The 19,131-nt window shown below is 52.2% G+C and overlaps 1 protein-coding gene across 1 annotated transcript; it reads right to left on the reverse strand.

The window, feature by feature from the left end:
- Positions 1-12,705: 12,705 nt before the first annotated feature.
- LOC144168220 (uncharacterized) lies at positions 12,706-15,172 on the reverse strand. The gene is made up of 2 exons (XM_077697252.1): positions 15,041-15,172; positions 12,706-13,233 (listed from the first exon to the last, which is right to left on the reverse strand). Exons 1-2 carry the CDS (start codon positions 15,170-15,172, stop codon positions 12,706-12,708), a joined length of 660 nt encoding a protein of 219 aa, XP_077553378.1.
- Between the last annotated feature and the right edge of the window lie 3,959 nt (positions 15,173-19,131).

The following is a 19,131-nucleotide window of genomic DNA, read 5'->3' on the forward strand; positions in this document are numbered from 1 at the left end:
TTTGGCGGCCCTCCATAGTGGTGTTGACGTCGCGGAAATCCCTTACCTCGTTCTGAAGCCAGTGATCCGAAGGGGAATCCGTAAACGCTGGCAGGACACGTGAAACACACGCACAGAAAACAAGCTCCACTCAATAAAACCCCACCTAGGAAGATACACAACAGAAAAACAAAACAGATTCATTGAAGTATCGATTTGCAGACTACGCATCGGCCACACTTACGCTACGCACGCATATCTTTTAAATGGCACACCCCCACCGGTTTGTGATAAGTGTGGGGACCGGCTCTCCGTCCTCCATGTGTTAATTGAGTGCGCATCCTGCAATGAGGCCAGAAAACGGCATTTCCCTAAAATCTATACTTTCAACATTCCGCTACACCCGTCACTGTTCTTAGGAGATGAACCTATGTTCACAAACAAGTCCCTTTTAAGTTATCTTGCAGATGTCAAGTTTTTAAAGCTAATTTCGTACAGTGCGTGACCTCAGAGCCTACAAGCATTGAGCAAAGTCTTCATGTTTTCATTGTTCGCATGAGGGGCCCGCTGGCGTAGCGTGCTTTTCGGCTCGAGCTACAGTCGCGTTCCATTCACAATCCCTTTCATCCGCCATTATGAACATCTCCATCTTTTAGTCTACGGGCCCTCTACACCCATATATACAGTATTTTAGGATATATCATACTCATTTCATACATATTTTAAGCTCAAACCTGACTATTGACGGACCACTTAACATAGTTTTGGCGCTCTTTGGTCCTAGTTACCCTTGCGCCAATAAACACAAACATACATACATACATAAATTAATTCGTAGCTTTCTAATTTTGTAGAAACTTGCCCGGAGGTTAAGCAGGACGATGGTGATTGAAGTTCTCGAAGATGGTGGCCGAACTGACAAACTCAAGACATTGGTGATATGAACAAGGGAAGTCATAAGTTTATGTACAACTGTTTACATTAAAATAACTGGGTACGTGAAGAATAAAACAAAATGTCAAACTGCAGGTAGGCTCAAGCTCAAAGTACATATAGACAGATCACTTGAGCACCTCAAACTCCGAGTGTACATAAACCACTTGAGCGGCATTAACTGGGGCTGTGTTCCCGCCGCAGGATATGTCTAGTTGTTGCCCGATGCACAGCTGTACCCCCGATGCAATCCTCAATCTGTCTCACTTAGGGGGCTCATGTATCCCAACCTAGCTTTGACTGTCAAGACCCTACATCTCGCCGGGAACCGCCTAGCTCATATATGGTAAGATTAGAATGCTCTTTTTTAGCAAAGATTGGCCTTGTAAAACCTTGGCATTTCTCTTTCAGGTACGCCCTTTGAGTTTCCGTACGTGTAGGGAAGGGCCCATAGTCATGCAGACAGCTGTCACTCAACTATCAGGCAGCACCGCTAATCTGCCAAAAGCCGGTACGTTATCCACGCAGACGAGCAAACACACAGCAGTTAGAAGGTGTGCACCGACTTTGAAGACACTGACTTTGAAGAAGTGGGGGCAATTTGCGAATATCAGGCATTCCCGTGGTCTGAGCACCACAGTGGATTATTGTGGCAAAAGTCTCGGGTATACCATGGGGTGCTATAGTGATAGTAGGTCATTACATTGGCGAAGACATCCCAGAATCGAGCTCCGTCGCCTCCATCACGTAATGGTAGTGTGGTGAACCAGCGCCGAGCAGGAGAGCTGCCTCGTTCTGAACGATGAAGAGCCAAAAGATAAAATTGTTTAATGCATGGCGAAAAGAGAGCAGAGATGATGCAGGAGCGGCACCCTGGCGTGTTTTCAGCATGACAACAGGCAGAGCAACGCTCTCAACAAGAGCCCCGGGCGAGCTGACTAGCGTTTATAACCAGAAGGCCGAACCGTCAAAAAGGAGTTTTCGCACGGCGCCGAAAAGCATAACTACACGAAAAACACCCTGCACGGGTCCCGTGATAGCCGGCGTACGCTGTGCTGGAGGAGAGAGGGCGGGACAGAAGTACGGTCGTTGAATGCGGAGACAAGCTCGAACACGCCGCCGCAGGAACTGTTCGTTCCAGATTTTAGCTTCGGCAACAGCCGCCGCCAGTCCCCGACATGTCCAATCTCGGAATGCGCTGGCTAAATTTGTATATCGCGCCCACAGGGTAGCGGCGCGCTGAATCGTATCGTATCCTTTGTTCTTTCCTCCCCACGCATTTTCCCCGAACTCGAAGGGAGCCGCAAAGGGGCGCTGCAGCCGCTTCCCGCCTAAGGCGCCTGTAATACAGGGGCCTTATTCCCGTCTAAGTCCCCTTTCCCGTCCAGACAGATCGGCATCTCAAGACGCAGTGGCAAATTTGGGACGCCTATTGTACATAGGCACGGGTTGAAGGGAAACAACCATCACGAGTGGCCCTACAACGGCCATTATTGCAGCCTCTACATCTTACAGCTAGGCCGTTGCAGTGGCAATCTCGAAATGGATTGGGACGCTGGCTGGATAGCGGATCGTGGACGGGATACTAAAAGGCAGCGGGAATCAGTGCTTTTTATGGAAACTGGTTTACCTCTCGCTTGGCCGCTCACAGGACGAGCCGCAATACACAAAAGCAGCTGGTGATCACAAACCTGAGTGGCTAACTAATGCACACTTGTGAGCAACAGCGCATATGAAATTGACGTGTGGTGATTGGGATGGCGTGCGTTGTTTTCTGAGGTCCGCAGCAACTTTTTATACCACCAGTAGGTTCCACACGAGCAGGCCTGTAACGTCCCAGCGTAAGTGAGAAATAGCGATGTGCAGAAAACATTGACAGCATGGATTTCACTACGTTTTTTGGTCAGAAATAACGGATGAATTCATTTCCCGCGGAAAGGGAAATGGGACCAGTTTCGGATGTGCGATTCTAGCACAAGCCGTGTTTGTGCGCACATTCTGCCTTCAGCAATGCCTTCGCACTTTGTGCTGATGAGCGAACAGCTAGCAGACAGATTTTACCGTGTCAACTGTAATTAGAGAGTTTCCAGTCATTGCCTGCCTGCGTGCAAAAGAAAAGAAAGTAAAGCTCTAAGGGTACGCACTTCGAGTCGCGAATTAAAGCATTAATTCCGATTGAACACCGCCAAAGGTTCTGCGCCGCGCAAGCCATCCTGGCTTGCAGTTGCTGGTAGGCGGGAGGAGAAAACGCCGTAGGGTGAAAATGAACACCCTGCGGGCTAAAATCAAGGTGTTTTAATCAGACACACAGCTTTCTTCGTGGCTCTATGCACGCCCAATCGGACCTATTCTGTTCGATTTATTTCTTGAGGAACGCGCTGTGGAACACGGCGCAGCCATTTAGCATGGCAGGTAGCGTACGCTACGCTAGCGCGTCCGGTACCGCGGGACCCGAATGCTCTTGCGGGCACGGCGCGGGGGGCCACCCGTCCCCGAAAATAATGCGCCCGATGCGTTCCTGGCCAGGCTGCTGAGCACGAGATCGCGGGTTCGATTCTCGGCCGCGGCGGCCGCTTTTCTGATGGAGGCGAAAAGCAAAAATGCCCGTGTGTACGAGATTTAATTCGGCGCACGCTAAAGATTCCCAGGTGGTCAAAATTAATCCGGAGCCCCCCACTACGGCGCGCCTCATCGCCTGCGTTGCGTCGGCGCGTTAAACCCTACAATCAAGCGTTCCGGAACAGCTGGAACGTCGCTGGAACAGCTGGAGAACATCGACTGCGCGCGCGCATGCGCAGTCGGCACCCTCCGCATCCCCGCGGTCACTCGGAACGTGACCATCTCTTTGGTTACCCGGTTAGAGCGAACGGTAATATGCCCCGCGATTAGTTCGATATATCCAATAATTCGATATAGCCAAACCCGTCTATAACGAATTTTTTGTTACGAGTTCGCAATAGGCGGGACCCCCCCCCCCCCCTGCTATTCCCACATAACGAAACGAACACATAAAATATGCTATTACCCTACGCAAAACAATCCATTTGTTGCATGCGTAAAGCTACTTTCCGCCTTAACTGCCTACTTCGCAAACAAGGGGTGATTTTTGTTTTCTCTTTGGTTTTGGCGGCACCAACTAACACCGCATTCTCTACACGAGACATCGTTTGCACCAGTTTAAGTCCGTGTCCTTTAATATCGAAGCAATATTGGCGGAGAACATCGACTGGCAAAAACGCTTCATAAAGCGTCTGACGGCTTTAGTTGTGACATCCTCAGTCTCTTCTGTGCTTTCAGCAGCACCAGCTGCCATGACATCGGCGACGGTGTGTGCGCTCGAGGGGCTCACAGTGATGGCAACGCCGTCGTCAACACTCACGAAATCCTCAGAGGACACTCCTTTCGGCCCAGCATCGGGAACGTTGGCGAGCCCTTCGTACAGTTCCCCGATTGTGCCGTCTTGGTCCGGACTCACTGGCTGGATGGGCTACGTCGTGAATCCCGTGCATCGGAAACAGTTATGGAATGTATCGTGCGTCACGTCGGTCCATGCGAGTCTCAACATCTTAGTCGTGGCCAATCAGCACCTCAATCGCCGCTCCGAGACCGCGCATTTTCGTCGCAATTGTAAGGCGCGCCGAGTTCTATGTAGGGGTGTGCGAATATTCGAAACTTCGAATATTCGATTCGAATTTTTTGGTATCCGATTCGATTCGAATGACCCTTTTATGGTTCGAAATATTCGAACCACCCAAAACTAAAAAAAATAAATAAATTCAGAGCGTGTCTCAGCAGCAAAGTGGCGAAGCATATATACGGCGAACGGTACGTGCTTTCGCAGACTGTATCGGTGTTGTTGTTTTCTGCTCGCGAAAATGCTCTGCGCCCGCCAAACGCGCGCTGACACCGCCGGGAAACACCCCGCTGCGCGCGGCGCGGCCGGCGGCGTCAACATGGCGTCGGCTCCAGCCGCTAAGTGGCGCGGGCGCTCGAGCGACCGTTTCTAACCGCTCTTTAAAATACGGCTCAAGGGAGACACGAAGTTGCTTGTGCGGTAAAGGAGCTGATAATGCATGCGAAAACGGTACTATAAAACATCATCCGCGCCCCTAGAAAGCGCCCGTAAAATATTTGCCGGCGTGCTAAGCCTAACCATCATCTCCGGCGGAGCCAAGCCGGCTGTCTCGATCTCAACACAAGTAGTCAGGCTCCTCCATTCTGCCGCGCGCGTCGTGCGTCATTTTCTGACCGAGGTAGGCGCTACCGCGGGCGCGAAATCGTCGATGCGGGTGTGAAAATACAGCGCTCGGAGAGCCGAGGCGAGCGAATCGCGTGCAAAAACACACCATGCGGTTCACGCTTGACTGTTGCGGCGTGTAGCGAGCTTGGGCACAGCGAGTGAGGAGACGAGCGCGAAGCTTTACGTGCTCCAGAAAGGACTGCTTTGCGACATGGGGGTTAAAAAAAGCAGAAAAAATCACGAATTTCTTCACGCGAAAGTAAGAGAAGAAATAAACGAAAACTTTTTTCAGCGCTCAATTTTTTGGTCTGTGTTGGTTCATACGAATTTCGGATGATACGAATATTTTTCGCGGTCCCGCAAGATTAGTATCATCGAGATTTTACTGTATCATCGCGCGGCAATGTGCACGGGCTCGGGCATGCCAGCCACTAGTGTCTCAAGTGAGCGGCTACTTTCGGTCACTTTCGGTATCTGGTGGAGTCGTGACGAGCTGGAGGTTGTCACTGCTCCCCGAACATGTGGAGCAGTTAACCTTTCTCCATGTTAACATTTAAATGAGTGCAGACCTTAATCTGTTGAGTGCAATGGCATTGTGTAATTTCTAATTTTACTTTGTATGATTTGTTGTTCAATAAAGTTGCAGTTTTTGTGTCTCTAGATGGTGAAAACTTTAATTTTACAAAAAACAATAAGTATTCGTATTCGAAAAATATTCGATTCGATTCGAACTTTGTTTTTATTATTCGAATTCGCTTCGAAATTTAAAAAATTGATATTCGCACACCCTAAATATCCGATGTGAACTTCATTATAAGGAATATGCTTCGCATGCATTTTCGTAACAGATTTTCTTTTGTTTGATATATAGCGTAATTCGATCTATCCGGGTTCTTTATAATCAAGATAGCCATCTGGCGCACTTTTCCCAAGCAGTGGCGGCATACGGCCATTATGTTCACCCCAACGAACCCGGCCATTACCGCCACGAACGTTCCTCGTATCGGGCACATATGGCACTGTCCCTCATGCGAAAGGCCGATTTGTCGATACAGCATATCCCTTCATATGTTAACTTTTGAATTGAGAGAACCGCGTTAATACTCTCGGGGAGAAATCTGAGGCACATCACTAGGCGCCTCGAGGCAGTGCCGGGCAGTCCCGAACACACGTACTCCACCCATCCCCTGACACCCCACCACATTGGAGGCGTCGCACCACAGTCCCACCAATATCCCGAGAAATGTCCAGCGCAAAAGCTCCTTGCGACAAGTACCGCACGGGTGCCACCTTCTCCACCCACAGCGCACGCACCGCATCCGCGTCGACCACGCCACCAAGAACTTTTCCTTCGCCCACCGCGGCCGAGACTCAAGCAATAGCGGAAGCCTTCCTACAAGAATAACGCAATTACGGTGCGGATAAACTGCCAGGGCGCGCTCCGTGATTTTGCCAACAACATGCTACCCACACACATTCATGGACACCAACACTCCCGACTTAATGTACTTCTGGAATGAATCCGCGGACACCAGTGAACGAAAAGGCTCATGCCGTTGCTCGCGAAACATTCTGCCCTAGCCAGAATATGTACAGTATTACGAATCCGGGGAAAAGCGCGCTAACCATCGCAAAAAAAAAAAAAATGCAGGCGCCAGAAACTGAAAGACTCCGCCACTCCCGCCACCGTCTTCCTCCGTACCCTCACCGCACCTCACGCAACATCAATTAGGCTACGTATACACACATGTAAAAGTATACGGATGCATCCGTCAAGCCCTAGCTAACTATCCATCGTGCGACCTCGACCTGCCTAATAACCGCTCAGGTACTCCGGTGGTGTATTATTCGTTGTAGAACATATGCTTCCGAATGTACACGATTATGTTCTGTAATATAGACGCACATGCGTTTATGTAAGTCTGACAGGATGCCGTGTTTCTAAGTTTCCTTGCTAGGTATAACTGAAGTAAGCCTTTTAATTTATGCGTTAATTTTGTGCACTGTACCTAGAGCCCCTTGATAGGCGTTTAGCTAAATGTAATGCAGATGTGAAATACTAAACATCCAAAATACATCCGCGGTTGTAATCAATATCCGATGTGACGTACGGAAGTGTTACAACCGGACATCCCATGGACGTGCCTGGTACTGCGTATGTACGCTATAGCCGGAATGGGCGTACGCCGGGCGCTCGGCGGACGTCCTGTGGTTGCTCGGGAAAGTGGCTCGGGCAGACAAGGAAAGCAAAAAAAAAAAAAAAAAAAATCTCTTCACAGTGTCACCACAGTTCGCAGTGTCAGTACACTGTTCAGACACCCGCCATTTCACTCTCACCCCCAACTCCTCACAGACTTAAAGCCGAAAGCCTTCCCCTAGCACATTCGCCTCACTCGGTGCATGTGCCACCCCACTCCAAAGGCTACAAACACTCTTACCCCCACTGTAGCCTTCTCCACGAAATCTACACATTTTTCGTCTATTTAAATCTCCGAAATACCACATTGGTATAAATTCGTCCAGTTAGCACAGGACCGGTATAATTGGAGATCCATGGGAGAGGCCTTTCCCCTGCAGTGGGCGTAGACGGGCTGATGATGCTGATGATGAATACCACATGACCAATGCCATCTGCCCATCCCTTGCCACAGTATCCGAGAATGCTAGCAATTTTTTATCAACCATCCCCAACCATATATCTACGAGGCGTCGGTGGACCAGTTGACCACCTCGGACCTTGCGCCGCAACACGTAGTAGTCGCTAGAGCTACTAAAGCCCTGACAAGCATGCCAGGACCAGAGAATCCCGGCCTAAGGGGGCCGCACCACAATAATGGCGCCCTGGCCATCCAGCGCGAAACGTTCATCGGAGTAAAATGTTTCTTCTCTTTTTGCCTTCCCGCCAAGCATTTTACGGCGCTGGTACCAGAATCAAAATGTTATATTTGCTAGTTTTCTACAAATAAAATTCCTTATGACTGGCAAATTTATCGCTCCAGGGATGAAGAAGACGAAATTTATTTTTGATGAATTAAAACAGTTGTACTAGTAGTTCAGTTCAGTTCAATCGTAAGTTTTGCAAGTGATTCAGTGCGTCGATTTGTGAGAAATGTAGGAAGAGGTCCCATAGCTTGTCACTGTGGGAGGACCACTTGTCAAAAAATATTTAAGAATATAGTTAAAAATTAGCAGTCGGAATAAACAAGCACAAATAATAGTGTTGCGTACAAATCAATTGGTGTTGAACAGAAAATGTACAGAATGTGATGATAAACGTCCGCTAATGACCTTTAGACAGGTATTGGCAGTGGTGGTTTTTTCAGAACAAAAACCACAACTGCACATTCGTAATCGAAACTATAAAAGAAAAAAGTTGTATTGCTGCAATACACAATACCTCCCCCATACTCTCGGAAGTGATCACAGCATCGTTCACCTCACCATTTCGGGCATAACCAAGACCCAACTATAGGCGTCGCCCGCCTCACAGATTGGAAAGCCTTCCGGGATACTCTAGAAGCTACCCCACCCGCCAATTCGGACCTCCATGAATGGACGACCACCATTGAACGTGCTCTTCAAAAACACACCAAATGAATCCCGCTCACGACCGAGTACCCCGCTGTAGATCCGCGCCTCGATCACCTTTGGACAGCCAGGCACAGCCTGGTAACACGCTGGAAACGTAACAAAACAAACCGGCGCCTGAAATTACGCATAGCTCGCCTCACAAAGCAAGCGGTAGACTACACCCAACAACTAGGTCAGCAGAATTGGCTCCAATTTTGCGCCCAGTTACAAGGAGCGCTTAGTACGCGCAAAACCTGGCACCTACTTAGATCCCTAATGGGTACCCGAGAGAAGAAGACCACCAATCAACATAACATTCGCCGACTCATGCATGCCTTTCCAGGAGATGATCAAGGCCTCCTCAACACCTTACAACAAAGGTACGAACTTTCTCCACAGACTCCTCTGCCTTCTTATTCAGACTATACTGGTGACCCTAACGCGACGCTGGACACGCATTTCACCTACGAAGAACTCGAGGCAGCGATCCGCAACCTCACGCGCAACACAGCCCCAGGTCATGACAAAATCACGAATCGTTTAATACGCAACCTTCCTCCTGCCACCTCGACCAGCTCCTGAATCTTATCAATGATCATTGGACACAAGGGACGCTTCCGCCTGCCTGGGAACACGCTGACATCTCACTGATCCCCAAAACTGGCAAACCAATCGAGATTTTTTTTTTATTGCGCCATTTTGCCACAGGGCATAGATAACAGGAAAACAATAGACAAAACAGAACAGGGGAACGACAAAGAAGGAAAGCAAAAAAAAAGGAAAGAAAGAAAGACACACAGTGTGAGGCGGGCGCACTACAGGAAACTATAGAGTCCAGTTTCGGAAATAAATTCCAACAGTTTCTTGTAAAGTGGGCCGTGCGCCCACCGATGAATATCTGGAGGTCGCCCTGGGCGATGTCCTGTGGGCCCCATGTGTCGAGCTCGGGTTGATTGAAGCCCTGGACACGTCCCTAGCAAATGTTCCAATGTCGCTTCAGCAACAGGGGCAGGGCAGTAGGGGCAGGTCGGGGAAGGATCTGCAAGACTAGAAGTCCACGTTGCTCGCACAGCAGGCGTCAGTGCGACGCCCAGGCGGATTCTTCGAAGCACGACCTCTTCACGACGGGTTAAGCCGCCAGGAAGGTCAGACCCACGCGGAGGGAGAAGGGCACGCGTGGAGCGCCGAAGAATATCTTTCTTGATGAGTAGGGTGTCTTCCAGTGAGAGCTGTAGAAACGGGAGTGGGTACACCACTTGCTGCGGGTGAGCGGCTGAGTCGGCGAGGGCGTGCGTGGTCGTGCTCCGGCGGGTCCAGAGGACGCGAACAGGGCACGGGAATGATTGGAGTATCTGGTGCACCTCGCATGTAATGCCCAGTGTACTGTTGACGCGCCGGAGCTCTCGAGCAGCCTGAGTGGAATCGGTGTATAACACCAAGCGCGGTACCAACCTGCGTCCTATCTCCCTTACTTCATGCCTCGGGAAACTGCTTGAACACATGGTTTAAAATCGCCTTACGGCGTACATAGAAGATAACAACCTTTTCCCCACGACGATGTACGGCTTTCGGCCTCACCTATCTACTCAAGACGTCCTCCTGCAGCTCAAGGAAGACCTTCTCAATAACCTTCCGAAGCATCACAAACACTGTATCCTCGCTCTCGACATCAAGAGCGCGTTCGATAACGTTTCCCACGACGCCTTACTAAACAGCCTGGCCACTCTCCATGTTGAGACACGACTATACAACTATGTGAGAGCCTTCCTTACCAACCGCACCGCTACAGTGGGGATCTCCAATTTACGCACACCCTCCTTCCCAGCGCTTCCCCGAGGAACACCACAAGGCTCCGTCATTTCTCCTTCGATCTGCCTCCGCTACTGCCTCCGCTACTGCCTCCGATCTGCCTCCGCTACTGCCTCCGCTATCTGCCTCCGCTACTGGACACCGTCCCATCCCTCCACCATGCCCTATATGCCGACGACCTTACGATATAGACCAACTCAGGTTCCATGGGCGAACAACAAGAATTGCTTCAACGAGCCATCGACATCAGTGTCGATCACTGTAGACATCACTGTCTTGCCCGACCGCTTCCGAGCTCCTTCGTGTTTCCGCGTGTAGTCCATCTGTGTGCTGCAGTGTCTATTGCGGCTTTGTACATTATCTAGCTAAGATATATGTTGTGTGTGCGTGTGCGAGAGCGCAGTAGTCCAGTCTCGTGACTCTATGCGGTCCGGCCCAACATTCATTACAATCACTACCATACATCTCTCTAAATGTGGTCTGACCTGCTCCCCGGAAAAATCCGCACTGCTAACCCTTCAGCAGAGAACTCGGGGACGACACACGGCGCCGACGCCGGACCCGGCTCTTACTATAGAGACTCGCCCCGTTCCTGTAGTAACCCATTTCAGGGTACTCGGACCCACAATCCCACGAGATGGCTCCGGCTCGCACACCACCCTCGCACTTCAACGCACAGTTACTCAATTGGCACCCACCAACGTACTTCTCAAAGAAGCTGAAACTGCCCGTCTGGTTCAAGCTTTCCTCGTCTGTCGCCTTACATACGGAGCTCCTTACCTGCCCCTCAAACCAGCAGAGCACAAGAAACTTGACATTTTAATTAGGCAAGCATACAAAACTCGGCCTCCCCACTAACACCTCTACTGACTTGTTTTTACGCTTGGGAATACATAATACTTGGATAGAGCCTCACCGCCTGGCACGTCTTCCCCCCCTACTACGCGCTCGCATTAAAGTCGCCCCGCTACCCCGGAACATGCACCCAGTCATTCACGATGGTCGTCGCACCGCGCGAACCAACTACATCCGCACCCACTACCAGCATCTGCCGGACACGCTTTACGTCGGTGCATACCCATACCCCAACCGATCGACTTACGCCGTCGCGACTGTAGATAGTCAAAAACGTACCGTCGCCACTGCCTCCACGCGAGCCTCAACACAAACTGAAGCGGAAGAGATAGCCATTGCGCTGCCCCTTACCTCCACTCGTCGCGAGTACGTGACAGTAATCACGGACTCACAGGAAGCCTGCCGACACCTTCAAAAAGGTCTACTCCCTCGCACTGTTACGCATCATCGAACACTCCACTTACCTTTCCGAGGAGAGCCACATTTTATGGACCCCTGGCCATTGTGGGTTGGCCGGCAATGAAGCGGCGCACGACGCGGCCCGAGAAGTGGTACACCGGGCCATTGCCCCCGACCCCCCTCCTACCACCCTGGATGCCCACCCCCTACTCACCTACAATGACATACTCACACACTACAAGCTCTCTCGTCGCACCTTCCCTCCACCTCACCCGTCTCTAACAAAAGCCCATGAAATCACTCTCCGCCAACTTCAAACCCGGACCTTCCCTCACAATACACTTTGGCATTTGATTTTCCCCGCCTCTCTCACCGCAGTACAAGTTTTGCCCCGAAAGGGGTACACTGTATACCACATCGTATGGGAATGCTCCCACACACCCGACCTCCCTGCCAATCCCCACCCCTCCCCTTCACAGTGGGCGGCGCAGCTGTCCAGCTCTGAACCCGGCTCCCAGCTTAACCTGGTGAGACGGGCCCGGACCGCCAGCCAGAGCCAGGGACTCCTGGACTAAGGAGTCTCCCCACTGGTCTGCCTCCACACATGGAGTCGGATTGGGCCTCAATAAAAGTTTATTCCTCCTCCTTGCTGCAAAGCAAACCCTGGCGACAGCATACAGAATATGTATGCATGATGCAAACAAGGTGATGATAATCCTATTTTACGCAATAAATGTAGAGTAGGAATAATTCAAGCAAAGTGCTTGTGCTGAGAAAAAATGCTAAAACAACATGGCAACGCCAAAGCAGAGGCGACAACTGTTTTATTCGTTTTCTCTGCGCGGTAAAAATGCACCCCAGTCAAGACGAAAAGAGCAACCAATGTCCCAAAACTCTGCTTCGTTGAACATTGCTGCGCCTCAGTCTGCCGTAGAGTCCCTTTCAATCTTGTAGACTTTCGTGAAAGCCACGGCCAAGGATTCCAAGGTTACGCTGCGCCTATCCGGCTGGCCATCGACGGTGGCCATTGCTTCCCACTCCATGGTAATTGCTCTATTCATCAAGCAAATTTCGATGAAGGCATCGTACTTGATGAGGCCCGCCTCGCCGAAACGTCCCAGCTTCGAAACGATCGCGTCCGACAACTTCAGGGCGGCCACCGCTTGCTCGATGGAGACCACTCCCTCTTGGCTTCGAATTCCATCAAACACTGCTCTCCACTTGGTGAAGTCCTCGTGGATCTTCCTGAACTCCTCCAGGTTGATACGATCATCGTGGTCGTTGTCGTAGACGGTAAAAAAGTGCCCCCATGTTTTCCTTTCCAGCGATGGGAATCCGAGCTTTGCGAACGCCTCCTGCAGTTCGTCCACGGTGAGTTTTTTGTCACCGTCGGCGTCCACGGCGTCAAAAACTTGGATGAGACGCGTCTTCAAGTCCGCAGCCATGTTCTAGAATGTAGAGATGCACACAGGACACACGCCGAAGCAGACTGAACCCGCACAGGTACTCAGACTGCGTCTCAGAATGTAAACTGGAAGCGCTCGATACTTCTGGCAGCGGAGATGATGGCGATTGTGACGTCATCGGGATGTGTGGGAGGGTAGAGTGCGTGCCGCTTTTTCATTGGACCGGAGGAGACATGTGACTGTTCGGACAATATATCGGGCCATCACACCAGTGTTGTCTGACAGCCATGATGATGTTTCTAGGCGGATGGCGCGTACCCAATCAGGGGATCGGCAAGTCATCAGGGCAAGAGAGGAGGAGGAGGGGAAGAAAAAAAAAACATTTATTGGAGCCGATAATTAAGAAAAGAAAAGGGGTGGCGTCTTCTCATTTTCAGCGGTAGCCCGCGCTTTCTTGAATCACGGTTGGAGGGGACAGAAAAAAAATTCTAACAGGGGTGCTGCTTATAGTAACTTTAACGCTCCGTGGGGAGGATTTTGAAATCAATATGTACAGAGGGGAAAATTCCTCGGGCACTTAATTAAGTCTGGTTAAGTGGTTTGAACGTAAAAGATCGGCGATCGGGTTTGCATGTCTTTCTTCTTTTTCTTCGTTTTTTTGACGCGCGTTTCTCCTATAAAGGCGGGAAGGCTGCCCTTGGCGCTGCAGCTGCCACTTAGTCGAAGCTCCCCTCCGCGTTCGCCCGTTCTGCGCACGTGCCGCCACGTGCACCTGTCATATCGTACGCATCAGAGGCGGAATCTCGTTCCATTCTGGCAGGATGTTGGGATAGCCAGGGCCGTACCCAGAAATTTTTTTCGGCAGGGGTTATGACTTTTGGGAAGGGGGTAGTTTTGCTGAAAGCAACAGTAAGTATTGTTTACGTGCTGCCTGGAAAAGATTTCGGGAGGGGTTTGAACCCCCAAACCCCCCCTCTGGGTACGGCCCTGGCGCTGTGGTCAGCGCACCCAACTGCCGCCAACTTGACAAGCCGCGATAGTAGTGATAGGTCGGCGTGTGACCGGCGCGTCGGCAGAGGCAGTTGGTGAGTAGAGGCAGTCGGCGTCTCTCTGGCAATGTCGGCAGCGTTGGCGGCTCCCTCCACGCGCGCCCTCCATCCTCTCGTTCTCTTCTTTTCTGCCGCTCGCTTTGTTGATGGATCAACGCATAAATTGCGCCGACACGTCTCGTCTATTGCGTATGAAATAAAAATACAAGGATAGGGTTATTTTTTGTGTCTTGTGCTTGCCGGACATGGTTCGGTGGGTTTGCCATAACTTGCGAGTGCTGGTGTGCTTGTCAAAGGTTTCGCAGTATTCAAACCACCTCGAACGGGCAAGCTGCTTGGCATATCGGCGAGCCTGAGCAGTTTTGTTGCGCACTCGGAGGAGATCCCCGTATTGCCGGCCGTTGGCCAGGTAGATTTTGTGAAGGCTCTCCCGTGTGGTCCATAGGTTCAGTAAGTGCTTATCCGGGGTAGGAGCTGACTCGTCTACCATCAGATGTCGTGTGGCCTCCTGTGCTGATCTAAGGAGCCGTCGGGTCACCGGGACCCTCTTGTCGTGTTCTGCCACTGCTTTCCGGAACGCATCCCAATCTATTGCTTTGGATCGGCGAGGGCGGCCTGTGCAGCCACCCACAGACAGCTCCAGCCAGAGCGGGTAGTGGTCTGAGCCCATTGGGTCCGCCCCGCGTCTCCATTCCGTCACTAGGCCCTTGTCTGCCCAGGTGAGGTCTGGGGGTGGTGTCGTCCACTCGGGTGCTGCAGCGTGTCGGGTAATCTGTATCATTGGCCAGTATTAAGCGTGCCGTCTCGGTTGCTTGCTTGATCTGCAGGCCCCTGGCATCTATTTTCTGGTAACCCCACTCCTGGTGTTGCGCATTAAAGTCGCCTGCTATGAGAATGTAGTCCTTTGGGTAGTGCTGCCGGAGGTCTGCCATCCATTACGCAAGCCACGCCTGGAACAACTGGGTTCAGGCCGTCCGTAGTACGAGACCATGAGGAGTCTGCGTTTGCCAAGAGTGCAGCGGACAGCCACTACTTCCTGCACTGAGCTGCAGTAGGCCGACGTGTCGATCTGTGCCTGCGGGATGTCACGCCGTACGAAAACTGCGGCCTGAGCTTCGATAACCATGTTTTGCTGCCCCCTGTTATTCCTGGCGTGCTCAATGGTAGGCTGAAAGTGCCCATTGTAGCCGGCACTCAACATACAAATGGCCTTAGACCTGACGCCAGAAGAATTCGAGGTGGCCGCCGCTGAGGCATTCTTTCCACAACCGGCCATCCCAGCAGACCCACGCACCTATGAACCAAGTAAACCAGCCAGTGACCTGGGAGCTGAGGCACCATTCACTCTGCAAGAGCTGACCCTGGCCCTGGATGCTGCCAACGTGCGCAGTGCTCCAGGCGGGGATGGTATCACTTGGCGAATGCTCCTCAACCTTGACGAACCAGAGAAGCTCCTGCTGCTGGACGAGCTGAACGAGATTTGGCGAACTGGGCGCATCCCAGCAGAATGGAAACATTCGATTATCTACCCCATCCCAAAGTCAGGGAAAAAACCCAACAGCATCAAGAATCTCCGACCTATAGCTTTAACGTCAACGCTATGCAAGCTCCTCGAGCGCATGCTGCTGACTCGGCTCACATACCACCTCGAAGAGGAGAACCCAGCTTTTTTCGATCCAGCCCAGACTGGCTTCCGACCAGGGCTGTGCACTCAAGACAGCCTTCTGCTACTGCGCCAGTTCGTGGGAGGGGGCCGTCGGGGTCGCCTTAAGGTTCCTGGCATCCTCCTGGCAGTAGACTTGCAGAAGGCCTTTGACACGGTGGCGCACACAGCGATACTGAAGGCTCTCGATGGGGCTGGAGTTGTCACACGAATCATGAACTTTGTGCGATCATTCCTGGTGGCCCGAACGTTTGAGATCAAATCTGGATCGGGCCACCCAAGGACATTCTCAAATACCAGAGGAGTGCCGCAGGGTGCCATCTTGTCTCCAGTCCTCTTTAACATCGTGATGCGAGGACTGGCTGTAGAGCTACGGAAAATTCCGCACCTGGGCTTGACATTCTACGCAGATGACATCACGCTGTGGGTGGACCCCAAGGGCACGAACTTGAACACAGCAGATGTACAGGGAATCATGCAGCAAGCCTTGGACACCATCGACAACTACCTCCCTTCCACTGGCATGCAGCCGTCACCGGAAAAGACTAACCTCCTCCTGGTAGGTGGCTACGACTCTGAGCGAGCGAGGATAAGCCTTACACTGGCCGGCAAGACCATCACCCGACCAGCGGAGCGGTGGGTGAGGATCCTTGGGGTTCCCCTCAGTGAGGTTGGTGGACCAAAGGAATGGATCCGTCAGCTTAAAGGGGCACTGACACAAAAATTTTGCATTTCGTTTTTTTTTTTTTGTTGCGATAAGTAGGTAGTGACCTACTTATAACCTGTAGAAACCTCATTTGCTTCAGCGTGCGACGGTTGTTTAATTAGAGGCATTTTCAATGCGGCCAGTCGCAGTTTCGGTTTCAGCGAGTGCCGCGAAACGATGAATTTTGTGGATTTTGTGTGAACAAAGCTGACCACGTGACCGTCGGAGGGATATCACAGAGCAGAGCCGCCGTAGCACTGTCGAATCCGCATCGACGGAATGCCCCCACGTACTGATCTCGTGAGGCGCATAATTAAAGAGCGACCGTGGATGTGACGCAGGCGCTGCGAGTGAAAATGCTACCGCGGCTAAAGAACGACGCGCGACGCTCGAGACGGTGGGTGGCAAGACGCGCGCTGAGAGCAGCCGGCCGGTCTGCCTACAGGTCCGCCTACAGATCTGTTCGGCTTAGCACTGCGGCGGATATTCGAGTGCCGCTCTCGTAAGCGGTGCAGATGACAATTTTTAATGCAACCCGCCATCGCATCATTAACTCCTTTCTCATGTAAGCCACCATGGTCGGGACTTGGGGACAATTTCGTGCAGCGGTAACAAGCTATCACTCGAGCTACCTGCGCCGGCCTGGGCCACTTCGCGGCCGTGGCCGCCGCCTGCACAGCGACCGTACGGCTAGCTCAGTGGGCTTTTCGTGCCTCCGGCGCGTTTTCGCATCCAATGGTAATAAACAGTAATAGAAACAGAGTGCCTGGAATCGCTGTAGAACTTTGGTCGCGGCCAGCTGCCCGATGAGCTGACGAAATCACGGCGCCTCCGCCGCCAACGATCGGGTCGTTCGTTCTCGAGAGCAGAAGCTCCGCCCTCCGGCCCTCCGATTGGAGCGGTGAGCCGGGCGAGCTGGCGCAAAACGCCGGCAGTGCGGAAGCGGCAAACACAAACTCGTGACGTGTTTAGATGTTGTTTATTTATACAATCTCCTCGGGATGTCGATTGCGCGTGGTCCTCTGCTGGCTGCTCGGTTGCGTTTCGCACACTTTAAAATTGATTTTAAATATGTTCTAGGCTGTATTCGCCGCTGATATTTTGCAGATGATGTATATGTGTTCCCACCAATCTATCTCCGAAGTTATCTCGCCTTCAAAATTTTGTGTCAGTGCCCCTTTAAGCCAGCGTGGCGCCGACACCTCCACCTGATCCACCGCATAGGCAACCACTTTGGCGGTGCCGGCACACGCACCATCAGGACATTATGCCTGGCAACCCTCACCTCTAAGGCATGCTACGGAGCAGCTTGCTTCACATTAAACCAAACCCACTACGCACAACTGGAGGTCCTCCATCTCGAATGTCTCCGCGCAATAACTGGCCTGCCGCGTCACACGAGGACTGAAGAACTCTACAGGTACTCCGGCCTCCCTCCCCTCAAAGCCTTTATCGAGGCACACAATGAAGTCCATGAACTACGAAGGCAAAACACAACTGCGGGTAGAGGACTCCTCACCCTCACAAAAGAACTACCCCCCGATGCACCCAAACTGCCACGCCTGCTGGAGCCTTGGCTCGATGTGCTCCTCAAGCTTCCCAAACCACTCTCCAAAAAGTGCCATCAGCAGGATCATGAAGCGGAGCGTAGAGCAGCAGCTGCCTGTACTGACAGAACCCGTAACTCTGTGTTCACGGCAGCCACCTGGGACCCCATCACGCACAGAGCCAGGCTAGCTGTGATCTCCCCAATCGGCACATGCAGACAGATCCACGTGCATGAGCACCGACCCAGCCCAGACCAGATTTCACTGTCCGCCATCCTGTGTGCAATGGACGGGGTTTGTGGGGAGGCCCGTCGAGGACTGAGGCAGACAGGGGAGATTGTGGTGATCTACACAGACAGTAGAGAGGCCATAAAAATCCTTGGCCGCACCCCCAGGACTGGCACGCTTGCTCACAGGATCAAAATGGCAAGCACAGTGCTGTACCAGCAATATGGAGTGGAGGTGAGGGTGGACTGGGTACCAGGTCACGCCGGTGGCATTGGCGATGGAGCCGCACAGGCGTTGGCGAGCGAGCTAATGGACGACCGCTCCGCCCTGGTGACCCAGACTATGCCCGCACCAGACGACCCCGACCCAAGAGCCAAAATTCTGCCAGCCAAGAGGGAGCGAAGGCGTGCCCATTGGCAGCACATCCCCACCAACCACCACCCACTGCCCCGAGGACTGTCACGGGGGGCTCAGGTCCACATCCACAAGACACGTGCGGGGGCCGCACTAAGAGCAGACGTGCTCGCCAAATGGCGGGCCCACCACCGATGCAGGCCCGGGGCTACCGACGGCGGCAGCGACGACGGCGACCACGAACAGGGCCCCATAGTGAGCTGCTCCACATGCACCATGGAAGTGTGCCCAACAGTGACCCACATGATGTGGGAGTGTCCTGGCTACCAGGACCTCCGTGCCCAGTACCTGCCACCGCACATCAGCACTCTGCATCAATGGACCACCCCCAAC

This window comes from Haemaphysalis longicornis, unplaced genomic scaffold (assembly GCF_048455015.1).
Source record: "Haemaphysalis longicornis isolate Haplotype H1 unplaced genomic scaffold, Haemaphysalis longicornis Haplotype H1 scaffold_2, whole genome shotgun sequence".
Lineage (NCBI taxonomy): Eukaryota > Metazoa > Arthropoda > Arachnida > Ixodida > Ixodidae > Haemaphysalis > Haemaphysalis longicornis.